The sequence below is a fragment of the Bolinopsis microptera genome, chromosome 1, assembly GCF_026151205.1.
Source record: "Bolinopsis microptera isolate Bmic1 chromosome 1, MBARI_Bmic_1.0, whole genome shotgun sequence".
Taxonomy (NCBI): Eukaryota; Metazoa; Ctenophora; class Tentaculata; order Lobata; family Bolinopsidae; genus Bolinopsis; species Bolinopsis microptera.
Genome location: NC_087072.1, coordinates 3,697,330 through 3,725,213, shown reverse-complemented (window position 1 = coordinate 3,725,213; position 27,884 = coordinate 3,697,330). Strand labels below are relative to the sequence as shown.

General features: G+C 36.8%; 3 protein-coding genes across 4 annotated transcripts in view; 2 read left to right on the top strand and 1 right to left on the bottom strand.

Moving 5' to 3' along the window:
- Positions 1 to 27,884, top strand: part of LOC134817876 (disks large-associated protein 3-like) — an 80,418-nt gene that overhangs the window by 41,191 nt on the left and 11,343 nt on the right. The window lies entirely within an intron of this gene.
- On the bottom strand, positions 2,338 to 4,838 carry LOC134816589 (uncharacterized). Its single transcript, XM_063825507.1, has 2 exons — positions 4,153 to 4,838; positions 2,338 to 3,645 (listed from the first exon to the last, which is right to left on the bottom strand). The coding sequence occupies exons 1-2, from the start codon at positions 4,620 to 4,622 to the stop codon at positions 2,646 to 2,648; spliced, it is 1,470 nt and encodes a 489-aa protein (XP_063681577.1). The 5' UTR covers positions 4,623 to 4,838; the 3' UTR covers positions 2,338 to 2,645.
- On the top strand, positions 6,102 to 27,364 carry LOC134817818 (M-phase inducer phosphatase-like). Its single transcript, XM_063827158.1, has 9 exons — positions 6,102 to 6,320; positions 6,476 to 6,686; positions 6,809 to 6,895; positions 7,075 to 7,273; positions 25,183 to 25,333; positions 25,489 to 25,600; positions 25,699 to 25,842; positions 26,004 to 26,118; positions 26,522 to 27,364. The coding sequence occupies exons 1-9, from the start codon at positions 6,103 to 6,105 to the stop codon at positions 26,593 to 26,595; spliced, it is 1,311 nt and encodes a 436-aa protein (XP_063683228.1). The 5' UTR covers position 6,102; the 3' UTR covers positions 26,596 to 27,364.

The following is a 27,884-nucleotide window of genomic DNA, read 5'->3' as shown; positions in this document are numbered from 1 at the left end:
CCCGGTCCCGGTCCCGGTCCCGGTTAATTTGGGATTCTTGGTCCCGGTCCCGGTCCCGGTCAATCACTCAAATTTGCCGGGATTTTGACCGGGATCTTTTACATAATTTCATTCACTGTGATTTTAAGTTTTTCCTTTCATTCATTGTGAATTTAATCTTTAAACATCCTCTGAGCCAAATACAACAATGTTTAAAATTGCTAAACAAGTTTGAGTAATAAATTATGATCATGAATTAACCAGTAATCTACCGGAATTCCCGGTACCAGGAATCTCGGTACCGGGATTGGCAATTTTGAGCTATCCCGGTCCCGGTTCCGGTCCCGGTCCAGGTCAAGTCACATTTTGTATCCCGGTCCGGTCCCGGTCAGGCCTGAAATCATGTCCCGGTCACCTCCTGGGAGAGTAGCTACCGAGGGAAATATAGAGTAACACTGACGAAGACAGAGAGTTAATACTGAGTGGGAGAATAACTAATGAAGGAAATGTAAAGTAACACTGACGAAGACAAAGAGTTAATACTGAGTGGAAAAGTAACTAATGAGGGAAATGTAGAGTAACACTGACGAAGACAGAGAGTTAACACTGAGTGGAAAAGTAACTAATGAGGGAAATATAGAGTAACACTGATGAAGACAGAGTTAATACTGAGTGGAAAAGTAACTAATGAGGGAAATGTAGAGTAACACTGACGAAGACAGAGAGTTAATACTGAGTGGAAAAGTAACTAATGAGGGAAATGTAGAGTAACACTGACGAAGACAGAGAGTTAACACTGAGTGGAAAAGTAACTAATGAGGGAAATATAGAGTAACACTGATTAAGACAGAGTTAATACTGAGTGGAAAAGTAACTAATGAGGGAAATGTAGAGTAACACTGACGAAGACAGAGAGTTAACACTGAGTGGAAAAGTAACTAATGAGGGAAATATAGAGTAACACTGATGAAGACAGAGAGTTAATACTGAGTGGGAGAATAACTACATTTATTATTCCATTTTGAAAATCTTGGACCTCATTTTTTGACGATTTTTCCAGGTCCAAGATTTTCAAAATCAAATAAAAAAGTTTTTAAGGCCTATCTCGAAATTCGGCTCGACAGATCTCTTCTAAATGATCCCTAGAACATATCCTGAAAGTTTCAGGGTGATTGCTCAACAAATGTAGGAGAAGATGGATTTTTAGACTCGATTTTCAGGGCGCGATTGAAAATCGCTCGCGCAATACACATAAGCGCAATACACATAAGCGCTGACCTTTGACCAGCGGGGCCCTTCGTTACGACACTGCCTCCCCCCTTCCATAATCAGTTTTACAAATACTAAATAGCTATTGTGTAAAAATTACACTAGCCTTATCATTGGAAAACCCCATTCCCCCCTCGGTTGTTTACGTAATATGTGAACCACCCCTTAATTGTGCTGAAGGTGCCTCGACTGCCTCTCAAGAGGACAGGTATGTTTGCATTCCCAATATTTTTAGCCTTCAAATACATGCACTTTCCATTTCAAGAATTCCTATGGGAGGTTATCAACAGATACACAAAATCCTGAAAATCTCTGTAAACCACTTTACACACTGATCAACAAATCTGCACTCTTCACTGACATGTACATGGGTCACATACATAAACGTCTAGACCTGTCTGAAAAATGGCATGGTCATGAAATAAATACAGCATAAACGTAATGTTACTGGGTTAAAGTTGATTGTAGAAGCTCATTGTAACAAGTATAAGTACATTGAAACATGAAACAATGAAAATGCAGCAGCTGTTGTCTGCTGAACATTTCAAATCATCACACTTCTTTCTAATGAATAAGAAAATCATTTAGCGCCAACAGTCACCATACCCGTAGTATATTCCTTGGTAATAGAATAACTTTAAAGTTTTTCAAATTGTTGCTATAATTGATTTAAAAATTTGCTATAATTGATTTAAAATTTGCTATAATTGATTTAAAAATTTGTTGTTTTCTTGAAAAAAAATTAGTTGTTTTCTTGTCTCCCTGTAATGCAGTCACTTAGATAGGTTGTATACTAATACACTTCAAAAAGAAGCATATCTCGTTTCCAGAGGTCCATTAGTGCTTACAAACCAAAACTCAGAAACTTATTATGTCAAACTAGTACAGGACATTTTTGCTCGGACCTTGGAGCCTAAGAGAGTAAGAGACTAGTACAGGACATAATGAACAAGAACACTACAAGTCCAGTGCTTGAAGATCTAATTTCTCACCAAAGTTTGCTTAATTTATTTTTGACACTTACCAAGAAACAACATCAGATTAAATTTCTATTAATGGGCCATAGTTTGTCAGTAAAACAGCCAATTAAGTTACACTATGTTACCGATTTTGGGTCTTCAAAGTTGAAAATGTATTACTGTAAATAATCTAAAAACATTTGTCAATTGTTCGATGAAATAAGTACTTACCCATTAATAGGGCAACAAGAATGAATAAAGTGTGATGTGAGTTCATAACAAGTTATACTTTATTTCAGTTTTTATAAACAATTTTTTAAATACTTGAACTAAAAAATTAGCTGTCCCCTTGGCCTTTGCAGTTGGAAATAATTGTCAAAACATGTGAAATGTAAATAAGCTTTAAAATAATGCTTCATGGATTCTCTAAGTCAGTGTTTACTGTGGGGTGATAATATCATCTTCATTTTCTGAGTTGGATGCTTCTGATACCTTCACAGTAACTTCTACATTCTCAAAATTAAAATTTCTGCCCCCTACTTTAGTTATTTTACTTAATGTTTCATCATCTGTTGACTTGCTTGATTTATCATTATAGATTGTTTTTATCACAGATTCAGTTTCCTCAGTTTTAACCGAAGAATCAGCTTCAGACACTTGGGGCACGATATATTGAACCTCGTAGTCAAAACTCGATGATCTGTTGCTGCTCACTTGAGAAAAAGTTGAATGATCGGAAGACTGCTCTGTGTTTTCTGTAGGGAATCGTTGCAAAGGAGCCTTGTCAGTTTGTGCAATGTCAGTAATTGTATCATCCCTTTCAGTTGGATGCCTCTGTGATTGTAAGGGAGAAACAACCCCTCTTTTAGGTTTTACTGGAACTGCTATCTGGGAGCTCTGTGCTACCGGAATCACATCAAATGTGTCAGATCTTGTCCAAGGATATTGAAGTTTAAAATCAGTGCTTGCTGCCTCATTTTCTTTTGTTGCTTCATTCATCTTGGGGAGGCTTGTTTCATCAAATACATCCGCTGCCTCCTCCTCCTCTAGCTCTAGCTCAACATCTCTTTCTATTCCCTCCTCAATTTCTTTTCGCTCCTCAATCTCTTCTCTTTTCTCAATTTCTTCTCTCTGATCTTCATCACTTGAAGTTTCTTGAAGCACTATCGGAATCTTTGTTACCAAGGTCTGTGTCACGATACCTTTCTTTTTCATAGATTTTATTGTAGGAGGGGATGTTTCCTCGGCGGGTGATGTCATTGGAGGCGTGCTCTCTAATTTGGTGACAAGTCCTTCCTCTGCAAAAATATCTTCAATTTCTTCCTCGTTGTAGTCTGACAGGTTTGTGGAATCATTGTAGGTTGAGGTGTCATAAGAGAGAGTCGTGACTAGAATTGGAGTCGGTTTCATCAGTGTATTTTCTTCTGCTTCAACCTCTCTGAAAAGATATTTATGCTTTCAGTCCATATGATTCGGTATACTGTAGCAATTTTACTGATTGTATTAAAGGAATCTTTGTGTTTGGAGGTTGCGTCATCCTCATCATTTAAATCGGCATTTAGAAACCCCAAAAAGTATTTGCCAACATGTTTGTTTATGCCTCTTGATCACACACTCACCAGTTATGCTGAACTAACACAAAACTTTCGGATTTACAAACGTTTTAACGTTTAATTGTGCAGTTCGAGCTTATCTTGACCCTTCAATTGCAATTGACGTACAATTAAATCCCGATTTACCGGGAAATTACACAAGTTATCGATCATCATACTGCTCATACTGTATAGTAACATTAAAACCCTGCATAGTTGATTTATAGTGGCAATTTGATTTCCCAAAAACAGCTATTAATCGAGGTTTTCCTACATAACATACTAAAGTACCAACGTTAAAACTTGCTATTTTGAGACAATTTACATTAAATAATAACATTGTTATTTCGTACCTGTTTAGATCATCCTCGTTGAAATGTAGGCTATGAAGACTAGATGAGTGTTTCTCGTCACTAAAAGAGCTGATTGATTCCAATTTATTTGATTTGTCATTAAGAAACTCTAGCTGATTAAACACATCTTGAAGTGATGACGACAGACCTGGTGATATTGGTTCTTCTGAGGTTTGGGAGCTTGTTCCAGTTACTTCTGTTAATGACGTCACTAATTGTGATGGTTCTGTTTTAGCCCGACCACCGAGCCGCGCAAACAGCTCCTCTACTTGCTCTGACAAAAGTGTGATAGTTGTTTCGTGATCGTTTAATTTCTGTCGCATAACATCCATATCCCTCTCATAGGTCGCCTGGATCAGTTCCAAGTTCTGAGTCTTTTCCAGAACCAGCACAACCAGCTGCTGAAGAATCGTAGCATTGCTTTGTCCGCTTTTAGCATCCTCAATAACCAAACCAGCCTCAACAACCATATCACAAAGTAAACCAAGCTGAGCCAAACAAAATATTAAATATCTTTACTGCTATTAACAACCAAGCCTCCCTCGCCTGGTGCCTGGGTGTCAGCCACAGGTGTTTTGTCTCCCTCGCTGTAACTGGTTGAAATATTATAGCCTGCTAATGTACTCTTGTCAAACGGAGCTAAGTTCGCACAAATATAACATATATACAACTCTACTCACCTCCACACACACACGATACAAACAAAGGGAATATGTTTTAGAGGCCCGCCACTTTCATGTGGTGGTGTTATGGGCGATGAGATTAAACCATGTGGCTGGTGGCGCGGGGTACTCACTGTATAGTGCACTTAATGTACGTTTTGTTTAATATTACACGACAGTGCTGTAAAGATATAGAGGCGGTTTTAATTTACTGTACATTGTACAACCTTGGCCCCAGGTGCCTGTTTCAACTAAAGCTCACTCAACCGTCGGTTCATTAATTATCCAACATGGCTAATGATTGTAATAACGTGGCGTTATTACATTTTGAACTAGCATATTATGTAAAGGGGGCTGTTTGTTATGCGAGTATACGATTAATAAGGAGAGCACAGCACCGTACAAAATTTAAACAAAATAAAGTGGTCTGCAGATATTTCTGGGGACTCAGTGCAAGAAGTGGTCTGTAATAGAGGCTGTAATATAAGTATAGTTACAACTGCAAACGCATTTATATCTTAAAACCATAAAAATTGGCCGCGCAATTATGAAATTAATGTAATCCAAGCCAGCCGACCGCATGATATTTACGTGCAAACTATTATAGTCGACTATAGTCAGTGTTCTGGGAATTTGGAGGAATTACCAAGATATCCCTTATATTAATTGCTGTAAGTGTAAGCAATTCTAATGTTACTGTACCCATTATTCTGGTAAATCTTTATTGCTGGTAAAATTATGTTAGCAATTAGTAGTTTCTCTTGTGGATTCGCTATTTTCGGTCACTGGGAGAATAAGTTAAGCTATAAATTTTAAACTGGGAAGTTTTGAAATTGGTTGGTGCTGCAAGCAAATAAAATTATTGCTCTCGTGCTCTAAAATGATAATAATAAGTTTAAACCACTATTAATTAAGTGACACTCATACTCAGTAGTGCGAAAAGAACTGCATAGATGCCCAAATACTAAGAATCAATTAAAAGACCGAAAAAGCAAAACTATCAGTTTAACACTAAAAATTGCATATCAGCAAATATAATACATATATAATATCCTTAAATACACGCATTTAACTGATCACACGGCCTAATAATATAGCTTCTCCAAATCATACTGTGACAAATTGAATAAGTATGTCTTTAAACCAATTTTAAACCTTTACACTGTGTAACACATTTTAAGTGATGGTGGTAGATAATAAATGTGTTCCCCTAGTATTAGCTCAAACATATATATATATATATATATCTGGATTCATTTTAACTAAATAGTTTCTGACTTGTTTTAGGATGAAAGATGAAATGGAAGTGTGTCCTGGGTTCGAATCAGACGAATGTGATCCTCAACCACAGCAACAACCTGATTCAGAATCTGAGCTAGCGTTTGAGCACGGATCAGATGGGGAGGATGAGCCACTTCCTGGGGTCAACCATATTTTCAGACAACCCAAACGCTTTTCATTTCCTTTCCCTGAAGATAACATTCTTTCAAGTTCTCCTATTGTAGGGCAAGTATATTGATTTATTTAGATCTCCATTTTATTTCATGATCAACGTGACTTTCTTTGATTATGTCACCGTAATATTATTAATATCCAATCTACTCATATGGTTGTACGCTGATTCCACAATCTGACCTATGAACGAGATCTTTTATTTTCAGAGTGTCCTCTACGCCGCTAAGAATGCGCTCTCTACTCGCAGCCACGTCCATGTTTACTGCCAGTCCCCTAACATTTGGGCCTACTGGACTCCAAAACAAATGTGTTACTCGGAACCGGAATCGCACCACCTCCGATGAGGGGGGTCCTGAACGTTTTGCCTTAAACAACTTGTCTATTTCATTGTGCAACGACAGTGGTATTAACGAATGTGTAAGTTTTTATAGACTCAGTATTTTACTCTGCTAGCTACCTTATTCTTGGTGCATTAGACAAGAAACTGCTTACTCTCCTGTAACTATTCTCCACTTCTTTACTGCCTTTGTTAACCGCAGAGTTTCGGAGTATCTCATAAACCTAAGAAGAGTGTAAGAAGTCTGAACCTTATGGATGAAACTCCTCCTGGGATTATGTTTGATGAGGTATGGCATAAACCTGTTTGGACTCTTGCTGTATGAGTGTTTCATACTTACTACTTCATACTTACTTATTAAATTTCAAACTTAATTTTCTTCTTTGAAAATCTAGAAAAAGCGTTCTTTCATATTGATTTTGTAGAACTTAAAGTTACAACCTTAAAGTTACAACCTCTATCTCTTAGGACAACATAGAAGCATTGCCAGAAAGTGACGACGAAACTGACGGCCCCGGGTCCAACAAAAGGGGACTGAGTGACTCCTACTTAGCTCTAAAAGAAAAGAGCCCCTCTGTGCCTCAAATGAAAAGGCGCTCTAGTGAACATCTGCCAAGGGTTCCTGGTTGTTTAGACTCTAGCTACTACGAGAGTATGCCCTTGATAGGTTGGTATACTGTGTTCACACCGTATGTCGGAGCCCACACCCAAAATGCGATAGCATTTGCAGGAAGGCGCAAAAGCCGAATGGTTGAACTGTGGTGACCGCCGCGCGGCGGCAATTTCAATTTTGAACAAACTTGAATTGTCGGCGGTTGTCATCACTTCTGCTCACCAGACTCGCAATTTGTCTTTTTTCGTACACCACTGATTTGTAATAGTCGGATCCCAACCGTTCTAAAAGGCTATCTCGTTAGCTTTTCGTGTTAAAAGCGATTTCTCAACGGTTATCACCTCTCTAGATGATTCTTAAAACATTTGGACTTCATTGCATTTTTGAAATAAATGCAATGAGGGCGTTTTCGGCCAAACCCCTTTTCAGGGTTTCGCGGTCAATCGAATTTTTGTATTTCAGCCCAGGAAGGTTTTAAAGACTATTTCGATACACTAAAATGTGCCTAATAGCCACATTTATATACAACTTATGAAGCAACATATACCTTAAAATGCTTCGTTTCGGAAATATGGCCGAAAAACGGTTTTTGGCTTGAAGCAGTTCATATTTTCCGTGATTTTTGGCACTTTCGCCTAGGAAGGTTGCAGAGACTATTCTGATACACTAAAATGTACATAATGGCCACATTTATATACAACTTATGAAGCAACATATACCCTAAAAGGCTTACTTTCGGAAATGTGGCTGAAAAACGAATTTTTGCCGAGCGAACAAGACAGTATTCACAAATGGGCTATTGGACTGTTAACTAAAAAGGTCTTAAAGAAGATTCATGAGGAACATAGCATTTGTCACAAGATGTAAGATGACTCACTTTGTGTCCAGAAACACCTACAAAAATTGGAGAATGATCTACTTTATTGGGCATCTCTCTTAATGCTTTAATGGGCCAGGACAGCAGCATAGTTGTGTCTTACGAAAGGGCAATTTTTCAAAATTACGGTTTCTTAAGGTCAAAGGATCGGCTGCTAACAGCAAATTGTTCGCAATTGCCGACTCATGTACATCATATACTCAAAAACGCTCACTTTAGGAGTCATTAGTAAATAACTACTACATGATTTGTGACAACCCCAACAATTTTTCCTTGGCACCAATTTAAATAAAATGTGTTTTTTTTTTATTTGAAAATTCAATTAATCATTATATATATAAATCAAGCGTTACATTTCAGCCATGCAAAATTACAATGACATATTTTGATATACAAATTGATGAATGGTACTGCAATATAAGTTGCTTAATGTTTGGTCGGATGACAACTAACGAGAAAAATAAACTTGATTAAACATAATAATTAATTCGGCTGAACCAACACATAGCTAGAGCCACATTAACGTTGTTGACCAAAATTCAATTTCAAACTTTTTATTTATCCATGCCATGAAACCATGATATATGTACCAAGAATACCGCACCTAAAATAAATCGGCACTGGATCCGGGCCAGATTGTTGCTTGACAGCTGACCAGTACCCCACTTTAAGTGCCTCGACCAATATTGATCTGTAATCCCTGGATTGAGATCTGTTGGCCGCAGTTTAATTTAGTTAATTTCCTATAATACCGCAGTGGTTTGGTTCTCACTTCAGAATGACCCCATATTCTTTTCTTTGTCGCATAGATTTTCCCATTGTATGATAATGCGTGTCATACCCTCGTTTTTTAATCAAGTGGTGACTGGCTAGTTCTTCTGTTATTACAGCTGCCTCGAGATCTTATCTGGGGCATGGGCACTAACTAAGAACATTAGAACTGTAATTCTAGAACCTCATATTAAAGTTACTTGGCAGAATAGCATTAGCAGGGTTCGAGATTTGACTGAGGGCATTCAGGTAACATACCAGGTTCATATCACCAGTTGAGGTGGATCTTAATTTCGGCATGCAATGCCTTATAAGTTATAAGCTTATAGTAGGATCACGGGGTTTATATAATAGAAGGTCTCGAGATGCTGATTTAGCTATTTAGGTTTCACATGTGAAATTTTTCCAGCTTTGGGTAAAGTGCTAAAGTGGATTTTAGAGCGGGGAGGGGGTCTAAATGACCAAAATCTGAACGATCTCTTACTTACGGGGCACTAGTACTACGGGACAAGGGACGGATATCGGGCCTAGTAGCTGTTTTCTAATGAGAGGCTGGGGTATGGACCTAGATGGTCAACGTGAGGATAGCATGAGGATTTAGGATGCTCTGCCTGCCTTTCGTGGGGTCTTGTAACCCCGAAAGCTGGTATATCTTATCTAAATTAACCTTGGTTAAATCCCGTGCTGTTTCGAATATATCATTAGATTTATAGGTCCAATATCAAGCAAAAAAGTCTGATCTCCGGTACTGATGTTACACTTACATGATCTCCGACGCAATGATCTCCGAAGTCCGATCTTAAAGTTGGATCTCAGAGCCAAAAAGAGGAACCTACGCCTTGGTTCCTCTCTTTGAGAGTCAAACAGGAAATTCGGTGTTATCAACTCAAACTCGGATTCGTAGCACAATTGAAAAACCAAAGAATAAAAATCTGAATGAATTTCCCGAAATCCTAAAATTAATATCAGGTTGTATTCGATTCAGTGGCCCAAACTCCAGTTTGGGCTTACGAGACTTAAGTTCAAGTCGAGGAACACTTTGATTAAGCATGATCCTTGTCTAGTTGGAGTTTTCGCACATCATGCATCTACTAATCACTCCTAAACTGAGAGTTTTAGAGTCGAATCTCGAACCCTGCCATTCAGTCAAGTAATCTTAATCTGAAGTTCTAGAATTACAGTTCTAGTGTTTTAGTACTAATGCATTAGTGCCCTAGATAAGATCTCGAGGCAGCTGTAATAGTAGTATGACTATGCCGGGCCAGACTCATTTCGAGAACAGTGGATTTCAGGCGGAAATAGGGCGGTTTGAAAATCTGACATATAAATTTGTGTGTAAAAAAGGGTGTATTAGTTTCCGGGTTAACCCTAGGTAGCTGGATTGAGTGAGCTTTCCGGGTGTGGTAACCCTAGTCAACCCTAGCTAGAATGGGAATGTATATTCTCAAAATATTTGCTGTATAGTTCCAGGTTATATAGGATATGTGCAGGAAGTGTGGCCTTGAAATTTATACTAGGTAGCTGGATTGAGTGAGCTTTCCGGGTGTAGTAACCCTAGTCAACCCTAGCTAGAATGGGAAAGTATATTCTCAAAATATTTGCTGTATAGTTCCGGGTTATATAGGATATGTGCAGGAAGTGTGGCCTTGAAATTTATACTAGGTAGCTGGATTGAGTGAGCTGTCCGGGTGTAGTAACCCTAGCAAACTTTAGCTGTGTGCAATTATATTCCTAATAATGTCTGTGCTGTGCTCTAGATAAGTAAAATAGTTTCACTTGAAGATATGACTGGCAGTCTGACAAGCCAATCAGGAAGACTAGTCGATATTTTTTCACTCTGGCCCCGGAACTAATTACATGAGGACATGACCGGTAGTCTGACAAGCCGATCGGGATATCAATTAACACTTCAATTAACATCCGTGCAGGGTGTTAATTGATACTGGATATTCGGTGCTGATAGAGGATGTGATCGTTATATAAACCAAAAATTTTGCAGTTGACATTATCTATTTGCTTATTTGATTGAATTCGCTGCTTGAATTATCAAATCTTGAAACAACCGATTGTCAGATATTTCCCCTTTGGTCGCTATGACAAAGAGCCCTTGTCATTTCGGTCCTTCTACGGACTTTAAGTTCAGTGGTGAATATGATTCAGCCCTTGCGGAGGTTTCCAAGTCTATTTGGCGTGCTCGGGATAACTATCCTATTAAAGCACTTTTGACTGTGACTGCCTCGAATGGTATCCGCTATGTGTCCAGTCCCTTGTACGTTCATCAGTTTAAACAGGAGATGATTGATCTTACCTTGAGGAGTAGTATTGATGCTCAACTGGAGCTTGCCGTGATGGATGCGGCATGTGTAGGCGTGTTCGATAGAATAGATACTACCTCTTATTATTTAAACCTCAGACAGATAAGGGATCCAGGTCATCAGTGCCCGGTGTGTCAGAAATGGTATGTACGGAATTTTAAGAGACATGTGGAAGCATGTGGTAAGGGTAAGTGGTGTACAGTTTGCCTTACTCATCCTGATGATTTGGTGACTCATCGTTTGGTATGTGAGGGGGATCTTTTCCATGTCGGGTATGTAGTTTGTTTTTCCAGAGTCGGGAGCTTAGATTGGAGCATGAGACGATCTGCAGAAGACCTGATAGTAGCGCGACAGCCAGGAACGTGAGACCTAGAGTGGAGACAAGTGAGACAGCTGAAGAGAGTTCCTTGGGAAACCAGACGGTAACCAGTATCACGGCCATAGATGGATTATTTCGTACGGAATATTTTAACTGATAAATTAAATTCCGCCGGAATAATTAAAGGCAATTGTGAACATTTTAAAAATCGCACGGAATATTTTAACTGATAAATTAATTCCGCCGGAATATTTTATCTGATAAATTAATTCCGCCGGAATATTTTAACTGATAAATTAATTCCGCCGGAATATTTTATCTGATAAATTAATTCCGCCGGAATATTTTATCTGATAAATTAATTCCGTCGGAATAAACAAAGGTAAATACGATCAGTTAAGAATATTTTATCTAATAAATTATTTCCACAGGAAAAATTAAAGGCAATTGTGAACATTTTAAAATCGCAGAGAATAAAATATAAACAAATTAAAAGTTAAACTGATGCAGTTTTTAAACAAATAAGTTAATCAACAATCATAAAGCATAACATCTTAAAACTTAAACAAATTCAATATCAAGGAGCTTTGAAGAAATCGTTTCCCAGATTGACTGATATTATTGAATATAATCATGGAACTGGTATAAAGTTCAATTTGGAATTGAAAGTAAACCTCAGCAAGATGGTCACCGGAGACATCGTAGCTAAAACGTTTGATAGCGAGATGATACCATTAGAGATGGGAGTGGATAATATTTTATCTAATAAATTATTTCCACAGGAATAATTAAAGGCAATTGTGAACCTTTTAAAAATCGCTCGGAATATTTTAACTGATAAATTAATTCCGCCGGAATAAATAAAGGTAAATGCGAATAGTTGAGAATACTTTATCTAATAAATTAATTCCACAGGAATAATTAAAGGCAATTGTGAACATTTTTAAAAATCGCACGGAATATTTTATCTGACAAATTAATTCCGCCAGAATATTTTATTTGATAAATTAATTCCGCCGGAATATTTTATCTGATAAATTAATTCCGCCGGAATATTTTATTTGATAAATTAATTCCGCCGGAATATTTTATCTGATAAATTAATTCCGCCGGAATTAATAAAGGAAAATGCGAATAGTTAAGATTATCGCTAATCCAAATTGTGTTATTTGCAAATGTAAACTTATTAAAGATAAACATCTCGATCACTGTCACTACACTGTAAAGTTTTAGGTTACACTCATCCACCATGCAACCTAGAACGTCAAACACCAAAGTATTTACCCATTTTCTTTCACAATCTTAAAGGATACGACTCAACATGGTTATTGGAGGTATTGCAGATCGTGTTGATGATCCTAGGGATATCTATGTTATCGCCAAGGCTATGGAAACATATACAGCTTTCAGCACTAAAAAGTTCAGATTCATTGACTCATGTGCTCACCTCAACTCCTCTCTAGAGAAACTTGTGTCTAATCTTCATTCGTCAGGACCTGTCGAAGACTCCTTCAGCAGAAGTTTGGTTCTGTGGAGCTGAGAAACTGGAGCTTCTTCTTCGCAAAGGGGTGTACTCTACTCCTACTTCAAGACCTTCGAGACCCTTGAGGAGTCTGAACCCTACTCCTATTACGGCTTTCTTCAATTACCTGAACGATGAACCCTGCTCGGATGAGGACTATGTCATGTGCAGAAAGTCTGGGAGGTGTTTGGTTTGGAGAGTCTCGAGGATCTGGTATATCTCTACATTGCCTCTGATGTCCTACTCCTCGACTCAGTGCTACAACAGTATAGGACAGAGTGTATAAATTCTTATGATCTTGCTTCCTGTTCATTATTACACTGCACCAGGTCTAACATGAGATGCAGGATTAAAGTATATACTGAGGTAGAGCTAGAATGATTGGATGATCAGGAAATGTATAATTTTATCGAGCAGGCTATCCGTGGTGGCATTAGCAACATTACTCATCGCTATGCTAAGGCTAACAATCATAATCTTCCAGACTTTGATCCTTTCTAAACCTGAAGCTACTTTTCCTATATAGACGCAAAACAACGTGTACGGATGGGATAGGTGTCATGAGAAGCTTCCTATATCGGGCTTCAAGTGGCAGAAACCGGGTAAACTTCTCACCATCGACGACATCATGGCTTGGGATCCGAATGGTGACGTGGCTTACTTTTTCAAGTGTAATACAGATATGAAACCCGAGGATCACGAAAAAATTCAACGATCTACCTCTATTCCCTGAATCTCTGGTGGTACAGGATAGTATGGTATCAAATGCAACTCGTAAGGCAATGGAGAGGAGAGGGGGTAAACTCCGTTGATCCTTCTAAGAAGCTTGCTCCAAACCTCTTTCCTAAGATTAAGCATAAGATTCATGTACGTAGCAGCATTGCAGTATTACATTTCAATCAGCGATGTTTCTACCAAGATTCATAGAGTTATAGAATTTAAGCGGTCTGATTGGTTAAGGAAGTACATTGCATTTAACGCCAAAAAACGACAGGAGTCTACTTCAGAGTTTGGTAAGCTTTCTTCAAACTACTGAACAATGCTTTCTTCGGGAAGAGTATGGAGTCGGTGAGACTTAGAGTGAACATCAGACTGATACGGAACGGCAGGCAACATCGCTTTCAGACTAGTAAACCTGGATTCAAGAGGTTTTGCATTTTCTCTGATAAACTGGTTGGACTAGAACTTGTAAGCCTGTTATCGTGTTAGATAAGCCGATTTATTTAGGAGCAGCTATTTTAAACTTGTCAAAATTGTTAATGTATAGATTCTGGTACGATGCCCTCAAGGTTAAATATAGTAACATTAATTATGTATTACGGATACAGATAGTTTCTTATATTGGGTTGAAACTGCCGATCTGAATAAAGACTATCAGGATATGGCCAGTCTTTCGGCACTAGTATTTACCCTACTGAGCACCCCTATTTGATTTAACTAACAAGGCAGTACCGGGCTTAGTGAAAGATGAATTTGCGGGTAAGTTTGCCTCTGAGTTTTTTGGATTAAGAAGTAAATTATATAACTGTAAGATCATGAAGCTGATGGTAAGATGGCCACAGCAGGGGTTAAACATAAAGTAGCTAGGCGTCACTTATTACATGAGAAATATAAAAGTGTTTTGTTCGGTGGAGAGGAAGTGAGGGTTAACCAAACCGCACTAAGAAGTTAAAATCATACAATGTATACTATTAAGCAGAGGAAAGGTACACTTTCTGCCATTGATAATAAGAGATATATTTTACCAGACTTAGTCACCACTAGAGCTTTAAGACATTGCCTTAACCAGCCTGAACTAGACTGTGACATTGATTTGTTTAAGTTTTAAGATGTTATGCTTTGTGATTGTTGATTAACTTATTTGTTTGTTTTTTAAATTGTAAAATTTCATAATTTTATTAGATTGTATATCATTTCAGCTTTATTTATATGATTTTTAATTGCATCAGTTTAACTTTTAATTTGTTTATATTTTTATTCTCTGCGATTTTGATATGTTCACAATTGCCTTGAATTATTCCTATGGAATTAATTTGTTAGATTAAATATTCTCAACTATTCGCATTTACCTAAGTTATTTATTCCGGCGGAATTAATCTATCAGATAAAATATTCCGGCGGAATTAATTTATCAGATAAAATATTCCGGCGGAATTAATTTATCAGAAAAAATATTCCGGCGGAATTAATTTATCAGATAAAATATTCCGTGCGATTTTCAAAATGTTCACAAATACCTTTAATTATTCCTGTGGAATTAATTTATTAGATAAAATATTTTCAAACTATTCGCATTTACCTTTATTTCTTCCGGCGGAATTAATTTATCAGATAAAATATTCCGTGCGATTTTTTAAATGATCACAATTGCCTTTAATTATTCCAGCGGAATTAATTTATTAGATAAAATATGCTCAACTACTCGCATTTACCTTTAATTAATCCGAGATAACTTATTTTGAGATTTTACTTTAGATTATTTGCATAAGGGAGTTAACTAGGAAATTTCCAACTGTTTCTTTTAAAAACGGTTCTAGACATTGTTGTTTTTATTGTATAACAAGAAATACAAATTTTAAGATAATTGAAAATCAAAATATATAACATCATAAATATTAACGGCAACTAAAAAATATCACATTTCAGTCTCTAGTACATTGTGTATAAAGTTGACAATGTTCCACAACTTTGCCAGGCTGCAATAACGAGGGTTATGTGAGATGCCACACCATGCTGTCGGGAGCTGTTTGGGGAAAGTGTGGTTGGAGATGTCCTGGATGTCATAAATGTCCGCGTATGGAAGGATCGTTGATAGGAACTTGTAGGCGACGTGTCCCTGCGCAAAATATCTTATAGTTTGCCAGGGAGTAAATGATGCCAATGTGAGAGTAGTAGTCTAGAGAACCATCTACTAAAAGCGATCTCACTCTAGTTCAGAATAGGATGGGAACATAGCTGGAAGAGAGACAAAACGCTTACGTACGGGAGCCAAATCCCAGACAGATAAGTGACGAAGTAGCACATATTGGAAAAAGTTAAATAGACTTCAGAATAGGAAATTTAACGAGAGAGAAAAGTTTGGTGAAGCTTTCTTCAAACTTCTGAACAATGCTCTCTTCGGGAAGAGTATGGAGTCGGTGAGGCTTAGAGTGAACATCAGACTGATACGGAACGGTAGGCAACATCGCTTTCAGACTAGGTAAACCTTGAATCAAGAGGATTTGCATTTTCTCTGATAAACTGGTTGGACTAGAACTTGTTAAGCCTGTTATCGTGTTAGATAAACCGATTTATTTAGGAGCAGCTATTTAGACTTGACCAAATTGTTAATGTATAGGTTCTGGTACGATGTCCTCAAGGTTAAATATAGTAGCATTAATCTATGTTTTACGGATACAGATGGTTTCTTATATTGGGTTGAAACTGCCAATCTGCATAAAGACTATCAGGATATGGCCACTCATTTTGACATTAGTAGTTACCCTACTGATCACCCTCTATTTGATTTAACTAACAAGACAGTACCGCGTTTAATGAAAGATGAATTTGCAGGTAAATTTGCCTCTGAGTTTGTAGGATTAAGAAGTAAATTATATAGCTGTAAAGTTCATGAAGCTGATGGTATGATGGCCGCAGCAGGGGGGTTAAATATAGAGTAGCTAGACGTCACTTATTACATGAGAAATATAAAAGTGTTTTGTTCGGTGGAGAGGAAGTGAGGGTTAACCAAACCGCACTAAGAAGTTAAAATCATACAATGTATACTATTAAGCAGAGGAAAGGTACACTTTCTGCCATTGATAATAAGAGATATATTTTACCAGACTTAGTCACCACTAGAGCTTTAGGACATTGCCTTAACCAGCCTGAACTAGACTGTGATATTGATTTTGTTTAAGTTTTAAGATGTTATGCTTTGTGATTGTTGATTAACTTATTTGTTTGTTTTTTAATTGTAAAATTTCATAATTTTATTACATTGTATATCATTTCAGCTTTATTTATAAGATTTTTAAACTGCATCAGTTTATCCTTTAATTTGTTTATATTTTATTCTCTGCGATTTTGAAATGTTCACAATTGCTTTTAATTATTCCTGTGGAATTACTTTATTAGATTAAATATTCTCAACTATTCGTATTTACCTTTATTTATTCCTGTGGAATTAATTTATCAGATAAAATATTCCGTGCGATTTTTAAAAATGATCACAATTGCCTTTAATTATTCCTGTAGAATTAATTTATTAGATAAAATATTCTCAACTATTCCACAAAGATCATTGATAATGTCAAATAAATGCAAGAAACTTGATTTGTTTCGTGTAATATAAATTCTCAACTATTCCACAAAGAATCATTGATAATGTCAAATAAATGCAAGAAACTTAATTTGTTTCGTTTTATATAAATCCTAACTTTATTTACAAGTGACTTAACCATAGTGCGTTCATCCTCTGATAAAGCTATGCGTTGAGGTTGTGTGATTGGAATAACCCCATAAGTTAATTCTAGAAATAGACGCCGTAAATCATCAATATGTTTTCTGTTGGAAAGTATCCTTGAAAGTTTTCCATCTTCAATCAGAGTCCTAATCTCATTAAACTGAGTGATAGTTACACTGTTGATAACTGCCTGATTTATTTTGGTCATGGCTACATCTCCATCATCGGTCGATTCATTAAGCTGTTCCTCTATTTTTGAAAACATGTCAAACTGTTTTTTCATAAAACTTTTCCCTCTCGTTAAATTTCCTATTCTGAAGTCTATTTAACTTTTTCCAATATGTGCTACTTCGTCACTTATCTGTCTGGGATTTGGCTCCCGTACGTAAGCGTTTTGTCTCTCTTCCAGCTATGTTCCCATCCTATTCTGAACTAGAGTGAGATCGCTTTTAGTAGATGGTTCTCTAGACTACTACTCTCACATTGGCATCATTTACTCCCTGGCAAACTATAAGATATTTTGCGCAGGACACGTTCGCATACAAATTCCTATCAACGATCCTTCCCTATGCGGACATTTATGACATCCAGGAGATCTCCTGCCACGCTTTCCCCAAACAGCTCCCGACAGCATGGTGTGGCATCTCACATAACCCCGTTATTGCAGCCTGGCAAAGTTGTGGAACATTGTCAACTTTATACACAATGTACTAGAGACTGATATGTGATATTTTTTAGTTGCCGTTAATATTTATGATGTTATATATTTTGATTTTCAATTATCTTAAAATTTGTATTTCTTGTTATACAATAAAACAACAATGTCTAGAACCGTTTTTAAAAGAAACAGTTTGGAAATTTCCTAGTTAACTCCCTTATGCAAATAATCTAAAGTAAAATCTCGAAATAAGTTAAATAAATTTCACGGGAATAATTAAAGGTAAATGTGAATAGTTGAAAATATTTTATCTAATAAATTAATTCTACAGGAATAATTAAAGGCAATTGTGATCATTTAAAAAATCGCACGGAATATTTTATCTGATAAATTAATTCCGCCGGAAGAAATAAAGGTAAATGCGAATAGTTGAAAATATTTTATCTAATAAATTAATTCCACAGGAATAATTAAAGGTATTTGTGAACATTTTGAAAATCGCACGGAATATTTTATCTGATAAATTAATTCCGCCGGAATATTTTTTCTGATAAATTAATTCCGCCGGAATATTTTATCTGATAAATTAATTCCGCCGGAATATTTTATCTGATAGATTAATTCCGCCGGAATAAATAACTTAGGTAAATGCGAATAGTTGAGAATATTTAATCTAACAAATTAATTCCATAGGAATAATTCAAGGCAATTGTGAACATATCAAAATCGCAGAGAATAAAATATAAACAAATTAAAAGTTAAACTGATGCAATTTAAAAATCATATAAATAAAGCTGAAATGATATACAATCTAATAAAATTATGAAATTTTACAATTTAAAAAACAAACAAATAAGTTAATCAACAATCACAAAGCATAACATCTTAAAACTTAAACAAAATCAATGTCACAGTCTAGTTCAGGCTGGTTAAGGCAATGTCTTAAAGCTCTAGTGGTGACTAAGTCTGGTAAAATATATCTCTTATTATCAATGGCAGAAAGTGTACCTTTCCTCTGCTTAATAGTATACATTGTATGATTTTAACTTCTTAGTGCGGTTTGGTTAACCCTCACTTCCTCTCCACCGAACAAAACACTTTTATATTTCTCATGTAATAAGTGACGCCTAGCTACTTTATGTTTAACCCTGCTGTGGCCATCTTACCATCAGCTTCATGATCTTTACAGTTATATAATTTACTTCTTAATCCAAAAAACTCAGAGGCAAACTTACCCGCAAATTCATCTTTCACTAAGCCCCGGTACTGCCTTGTTAGTTAAATCAAATAGGGGGTGCTCAGTAGGGTAAATACTAGTGCCGAAATGACTGGCCATATCCTGATAGTCTTTATTCAGATCGGCAGTTTCAACCCAATATAAGAAACTATCTGTATCCGTAATACATAATTTAATGTTACTATATTTAACCTTGAGGGCATCGTACCAGAATCTATACATTAACAATTTTGACAAGTTTAAAATAGCTGCTCCTAAATAAATCGGCTTATCTAACACGATAACAGGCTTTACAAGTTCTAGTCCAACCAGTTTATCAGAGAAAATGCAAAACCTCTTGAATCCAGGTTTACTAGTCTGAAAGCGATGTTGCCTGCCGTTCCGTATCAGTCTGATGTTCACTCTAAGTCTCACCGACTCCATACTCTTCCCGAAGAAAGCATTGTTCAGTAGTTTGAAGAAAGCTTTACCAAACTCTGAAGTAGACTCCTGTCGTTTTTTGGCGTTAAATGCAATGTACTTCCTTAACCAATCAGACCGCTTAAATTCTATAACTCTATGAATCTTGGTAGAAACATCGCTGATTGAAATGTAATACTGCAATGCTGCTACGTACATGAATCTTATGCTTAATCTTAGGAAAGAGGTTTGGAGCAAGCTTCTTAGAAGGATCAACGGAGTTTACCCCCCTCTCCTCTCCATTGCCTTACGAGTTGCATTTGATACCATACTATCCTGTACCACCAGAGATTCAGGGAATAGAGGTAGATCGTTGAATTTTTTCGTGATCCTCGGGTTTCATATCTGTATTACACTTGAAAAAGTAAGCCACGTCACCATTCGGATCCCAAGCCATGATGTCGTCGATGGTGAGAAGTTTACCCGGTTTCTGCCACTTGAAGCCCGATATAGGAAGCTTCTCATGACACATATCCCATCCGTACACGTTGTTTGCGTCTATATAGGAAAAGTAGCTTTCAGGTTTAGAAGGATCAAAGTCTGGAAGATTATGATTGTTAGCCTTAGCATAGCGATGAGTAATGTTGCTAATGCCACCACGGATAGCCTGCTCGATAAAATTATACATTTCCTGATCATCCAATCATTCTAGCTCTACCTCAGTATACTTTAATCCTGCATCTCATGTTAGACCTGGTGCAGTGTAATAATGAACAGGATCAAGATCATAAGAATTTATACACTCTGTCCTATACTGTTGTAGCACTGAGTCGAGGAGTAGGACATCAGAGGCTATGTAGAGATATACCAGATCCTCGAGACTCTCCAAACCAAACACCTCCCAGACTTTCTGCACATGAGCATAGTCCTCATCCGAGCAGGGTTCATCGTTCAGGTAATTGAAGAAAGCCGTAATAGGAGTAGGTTCAGACTCCTCAAGGGTCTCGAAGGTCTTGAAGTAGGAGTATGAGTACACCCCTTTGCGAAGAAGAAGCTCCAGTTTCTCAGGCTCCACAGAACCAAACTTCTGCTGAAGGAAGTCTTCGACAGGTCCTGACGAATGAAGATTAGACACAAGTTTCTCTAGAGAGGAGTTGAGGTGAGCACATGAGTCAATGAATCTGAACTTTTTAGTGCTGAAAGCTGTATATGTTTCCATAGCCTTGGCGATAACATAGATATCCCTAGGATCATCAACACGATCTGCAATACCTCCAATAACCATGTGTGAGTCGTATCCTTTAAGATTGTGAAAGAAAATGGGTAAATACTTTGGTGTTTGACGTTCTAGGTTGCATGGTGGATGAGTGTAACCTAAAACTTTACAGTGTAGTGACAGTGATCGAGATGTTTATCTTTAATAAGTTTACATTTGCAAATAACACAATTTGGATTAGCGATAATCTTAACTATTCGCATTTTCCTTTATTAATTCCGGCGGAATTAATTTATCAGATAAAATATTCCGGCGGAATTAATTTATCAAATAAAATATTCCGGCGGAATTAATTTATCAGATAAAATATTCCGGCGGAATTAATTTATCAAATAAAATATTCTGGCGGAATTAATTTGTCAGATAAAATAGTCCGTGCGATTTTTAAAATGTTCACAATTGCCTTTAATTATTCCTGTGGAATTAATTTATTAGATAAAGTATTCTCAACTATTCGCATTTACCTTTATTTATTCCGGCGGAATTAATTTATCAGTTAAAATATTCCGAGCGATTTTTAAAAGGTTCACAATTGCCTTTAATTATTCCTGTGGAAATAATTTATTAGATAAAATATTATCCACTCCCATCTCTAATGGTATCATCTCGCTATCAAACGTTTTAGCTACGATGTCTCCGGTGACCATCTTGCTGAGGTTTACTTTCAATTCCAAATTGAACTTTATACCAGTTCCATGATTATATTCAATAATATCAGTCAATCTGGGAAACGATTTCTTCAAAGCTCCTTGATATTGAATTTGTTTAAGTTTTAAGATGTTATGCTTTATGATTGTTGATTAACTTATTTGTTTAAAAACTGCATCAGTTTAACTTTTAATTTGTTTATATTTTATTCTCTGCGATTTTAAAATGTTCACAATTGCCTTTAATTTTTCCTGTGGAAATAATTTATTAGATAAAATATTCTTAACTGATCGTATTTACCTTTGTTTATTCCGACGGAATTAATTTATCAGATAAAATATTCCGGCGGAATTAATTTATCAGATAAAATATTCCGGCGGAATTAATTTATCAGTTAAAATATTCCGGCGGAATTAATTTATCAGATAAAATATTCCGGCGGAATTAATTTATCAGTTAAAATATTCCGTGCGATTTTTAAAATGTTCACAATTACCTTTAATTATTCCGGCGGAATTAATTTATCAGTTAAAATATTCCGTACGAAATAATCCATCTATGGCCGTGATACTGGTTACCGTCTGGTTTCCCAAGGAACTCTCTTCAGCTGTCCCACTTGTCTCCACTCTAGGTCTCACGTTCCTGGCTGTCGCGCTACTATCAGGTCTTCTGCAGATCGTCTCATGCTCCAATCTAAGCTCCCGACTCTGGAAAAACAAACTACATACCCGACATGGGAAAAGATCCCCCTCACATACCAAACGATGAGTCACCAAATCATCAGGATGAGTAAGGCAAACTGTACACCACTTACCCTTACCACATGCTTCCACATGTCTCTTAAAATTCCGTACATACCATTTCTGACACACCGGGCACTGATGACCTGGATCCCTTATCTGTCTGAGGTTTAAATAATAAGAGGTAGTATCTATTCTATCGAACACGCCTACACATGCCGCATCCATCACGGCAAGCTCCAGTTGAGCATCAATACTACTCCTCAAGGTAAGATCAATCATCTCCTGTTTAAACTGATGAACGTACAAGGGACTGGACACATAGCGGATACCATTCGAGGCAGTCACAGTCAAAAGTGCTTTAATAGGATAGTTATCCCGAGCACGCCAAATAGACTTGGAAACCTCCGCAAGGGCTGAATCATATTCACCACTGAACTTAAAGTCCGTAGAAGGACCGAAATGACAAGGGCTCTTTGTCATAGCGACCAAAGGGGAAATAATCTGACAATCGGTTGTTTCAAGATTTGATAATTCAAGCAGCGAATTCAATCAAATAAGCAAATAGATAATGTCAACTGCAAAATTTTTGGTTTATATAACGATCACATCCTCTATCAGCACCGAATATCCAGTATCAATTAACACCCTGCACGGATGTTAATTGAAGTGTTAATTGATATCCCGATCGGCTTGTCAGACTACCGGTCATGTCCTCATGTAATTAGTTCCGGGGCCAGAGTGAAAAAATATCGACTAGTCTTCCTGATTGGCTTGTCAGACTGCCAGTCATATCTTCAAGTGAAACTATTTTACTTATCTAGAGCACAGCACAGACATTATTAGGAATATAATTGCACACAGCTAAAGTTTGCTAGGGTTACTACACCCGGACAGCTCACTCAATCCAGCTACCTAGTATAAATTTCAAGGCCACACTTCCTGCACATATCCTATATAACCCGGAACTATACAGCAAATATTTTGAGAATATACTTTCCCATTCTAGCTAGGGTTGACTAGGGTTACTACACCCGGAAAGCTCACTCAATCCAGCTACCTAGTATAAATTTCAAGGCCACACTTCCTGCACATATCCTATATAACCTGGAACTATACAGCAAATATTTTGAGAATATACATTCCCATTCTAGCTAGGGTTGACTAGGGTTACCACACCCGGAAAGCTCACTCAATCCAGCTACCTAGGGTTAACCCGGAAACTAATACACCCTTTTTTACACACAAATTTATATGTCAGATTTTCAAACCGCCCTATTTCCGCCTGAAATCCACTGTTCTCGAAATGAGTCTGGCCCGGCATAGTCATACTACATCTACTAATCACTCCTAAACTGAGAGTTTTAGAGTCGAATCTCGAACCCTGCCATTCAGTCAAGTAATCTTAATCTGAAGTTCTAGAATTACAGTTCTAGTGTTTTAGTACTAATGCATTAGTGCCCTAGATAAGATCTCGAGGCAGCTGTAATAACAAAAGAGCTAGCTAGTAACCACTTGATTAAAAAACGAGGGAATGACACACATTATCATACGATGGGAAAATCTATGCGAACCAAACCACTGCGGTATTACTATTTAAATGGTAAATGAGCTAAATTAAACTGCAGCCAACAGATCTCAATCCAGGGATTACAGACCAATATTGGTCGAGGCAGTGAAGTCAATTATAATTATAAAGTGGGGTACTGGTCAGCGGTCAAGCAACAATATGGTTTTATGGAATGAATAAATTAAAAGTTGAATTTTGGTCATTACATTTTGGCTAAATTGGTGCCAATGAAAAATTGTTGGAGTTTTCACAAATCATGCAGTATAGTTAAACTTATTTACTAATCACTCCTAAAGTGAACGTTTTTGAGTATATGATGTGCATGAGTCGGCAATTGCAAACAATTTGCTGTTAGCAACTGACCCTTTGACCTTTACTTTGACCTTTACTAAAGAAACCGTAATTTTGAAAAATTGACCTTTCGTAAGACACAAATATGCTGCTGTCCTGGCCCATTAAGAGAGATGCCCAATAAAGTAGATTATTCTACAATTTTTGTGAGTGTTTCTGGACACAAAGTGAGTCATCTTACATCTTGTGACAAATGCTATGTTCCTCATGAGTCTTCTTTAAGACCTTTTTAGTTAACAGTCCAATAGCCCATTTGTGAATACTGTCTTGTTCGCTCGGCAAAAATTCGTTTTTCAGCCACATTTCCGAAAGTAAGCCTTTTAGGGTATATGTTGCTTCATAAGTTGTACATAAATGTGGCCATTATGTACATTTTAGTATATCAGAATAGTCTCTACGACCTTCCTAGGCGGAAATGCCAAAAATCACGGAAATTATGAACTGCGTCAAGCCAAAAACCGTTTTTTCGGCCATAATTCCGAAACGAAGCATTTTAAGGTATATGTTGCTTCATAAGTTGTATATAAATGTGGCTATTAGGCACATTTTGGTGTATCAGAATAGTCTTTTAGACCTTCCTGAGCTGATATACAAAAATTCGAGTGACCGCGAAACCCTGAAAAAGGGTGTGGCCGAAAACGCCCTCATTGCATTTATTTCAAAAATGCAATGAAGTCCAAATGTTTTAAGAATCATCTAGAGAGGTGATAACCGTTGAGAAATCGCTTTTAACACGAAAAGCTAACGAGATTCCGTTTCGTCCCTGACTATAAGCTTGATCGTGACTATGATGACAAGATGATAAGATAACCTAATTTAATTCCGGCCCCTATCAGGAGATAACAGCAGGGAATATTTGCTGCCATACGACTCCACCTGTAGCAGCGAACACAGCGATTTTAAATGTGTATCTCATCAAACTGTAGCTGACCTAATTAACGGAAAGTTCGATGGCGTTATTGACAACTATCTCATATTTGATAATAGGTTAATATTCAATATACTGATAGAGCTAATTCATAGTACTCATCAATAGGAGTCATCATCTAAAAACGTGAGCTCTTGCAAATTTGCCTGATACTTTTATTTGAAAGCGGCTATGAAGTTATATTATAATTATGATTATATGATATACTTGTCAGATATCCTTACGAATACGAAGGAGGACACATTAAGGGAGCAATAAACATCGTGACACAAGAACAAATGACTGATTCTTACTTCAGCAATCCAACATTTGAAACCGTCCGACAGGTATATTCCTTTATTAGTTGAGCACTGTTTTCTTTTCCTCCTCAATGTCCACCATTCAATAAATGCGATAACTGTCAATAACTCCTGTCATATCTAAGGTGGTGATATTTCATTGCGAGTTTAGTTCGAAGCGTGGACCGAAGATGTGCCGGTATGTCAGGAAAACGGATAGAACAATGAACAAACAGAACTATCCAAAACTATTTTATCCTGAAATCTATATTCTTCACGGAGGTTACAAGGTAATTGTTCTCATCCCAGCTATGTTCATGAACTATAGTGGCGAACCGTATAACAGATTATATTGACAAGGTTTTTTTTCTCGATGTACAACATTGGTTGGACGTTAAGTTCATTGATCCCGTTTTCAGCTTTGTATCGTATTAATACCAAACCCCCTCAGGATTTCTACCCCAAATTTCCTGAACTGTGTATACCACAAAACTACACTCTAATGTTGGATCCCTTGTTTGAGACAGAGCTAGCTCATTGGTTGAGAGTTACCAAGCAGGTCACAGGTAAATTAAATAAATTATTTTAAGATATTTTTGGCACCCTTTTTACAGCTACCATTGACTGTAACTCTAATACTTCAATTTCAATTTTCTATGAAATTACATGATAGAAAATTGTATGTGAAATGGAATTACAGTTTCATTAGTATAACTCTAATCTTTATTGAATATTGTTATTGCCTCATTATAGACAATTTGGTCTTATGTAAATGTAATTTAAACAAATTGCTGTAAAATGTATTTTAATTGTGAAATAAAAACATAAGCCATAACTTCGGCAAAGATCGACATTTTTGGTCTGGTACATCCGCAGTCCTCTTTAAAAAAAACACCACTAAATAAATTTCATTAATCAATAGTTTTAAAGCCATCTTGACCCCTCACGACTAGTTTCACCAAATTTCAGGAGACAATGGCCAGGCAACCGTGCGGGGGATGAAAAAGAGGACCAAATCTTCTAGACAGCTCCAGATGCCTTAACAAGTCGTCTGCCCAACTTGATAGTAGTAATTTATATTGTTAGCAGGATATAACGTGTCTTTTATTGTAGATGGTGGGCCCAGTGACCATGACACTGGATTTTAGGTGTAAACTGTAAAAATTTCAAACTGTAAACTCTATTGTAAAAATTATATTCTTTCATATTCCTCTTTACGAAATTAATGGTAATAGCTCTTTATTTATGCGAGTACTAAAAACTAAAATTGATAATATGTTATGTTTTTATATCAATATGTTCTTATAATCCCATTCTCAAAATTTGACTGAACTCAAGTTGCGACTTCACCTTATTTAAAAGGTTGACTGAGCGCTGACATTTTGGAGCTTAACTATTATACAATATATATAACATTTAAAAATTAATGTACAGCCAAACCTCTATAAACCGGGCTACTCGAGGAATGTCAAAATGCTTGTTTAAAATTTGTAAACAGAGGTGGGATTTACATACTTGAAACCAGTACATATTACATTTTCAATTGGGATAACAGAAATAATCCTGGTAACGGAGAGACCTGGTAAATTAACGCATGAAAAGTAAAGGTTTGACTGTATCATTATCGAATTATTTGTATGTTGTGTAAAACATGGGACAAGGAGTTATTGGAATGCCTCCGAAGCTTATTTGTGTTACTTTAGTTCAAACTTTTCAATTAGTTCTGATTGTTTGAAACCTACACAGTTGGCAATGGAGGCAGTCACGTGTCATGTTTTTTAAAAGCTATGTAATTACAAACTTATTTGGTTTAATAAAATCTGAACGTTTTATTTGCTTCTGTCTTATTCCTGACATCCAAGGTAACTGAAGCTCATATTGACATATTCAGCATTCTTGTTAACCGCAATTTTTAAAACAAGAGCGATGATAATATTATGCTCTATTTATTTTCAAATATTTGTTTACAATTACGCAAAAAAAGGTTATTCGACGGTACTTAGACTCATAGTCAATAATATTTTAACATAACTGTTCCTTATCAGAATGGCACCCACCCGAACAACCCGTGCCTCAGTCCGTAACGACCCTGCCCACGTGCACTGTTCCTTGACTCCAGATCGCAAACCACGTGCCAAGAAGACACGCAAATCATTCTTCAACCTCACCGGTCAAGGTACTTCTCATGTCAAGTGTTTAGATTATAAGTTTTTTACAACAATTTTTATTGGAAGTGATTTCAAGTTCAGCCTTCCTTAATCCTTATCTGTCGAATTCAAAATACTTTATACTATCCATATTATATTCCATATTGAACTTTGATTTCAGAGAC

Coding starts and splice junctions, on each gene's coding strand:
- LOC134816589 (XM_063825507.1), bottom strand. CDS start 4,622: ATGGTTGTTGAGGCTGGTTTGGTTATTGAGGATGCTAAAAGCGGACAA. Junction 3,646..4,152: donor AACGAGGATGATCTAAACAG/GTACGAAATAAC, acceptor ATATCTTTTCAG/AGAGGTTGAAGCAGAAGAAA.
- LOC134817818 (XM_063827158.1), top strand. CDS start 6,103: ATGAAAGATGAAATGGAAGTGTGTCCTGGGTTCGAATCAGACGAATGT. Junction 6,321..6,475: donor TCAAGTTCTCCTATTGTAGG/GCAAGTATATTG, acceptor TTTTATTTTCAG/AGTGTCCTCTACGCCGCTAA. Junction 6,896..7,074: donor CTGGGATTATGTTTGATGAG/GTATGGCATAAA, acceptor TCTATCTCTTAG/GACAACATAGAAGCATTGCC.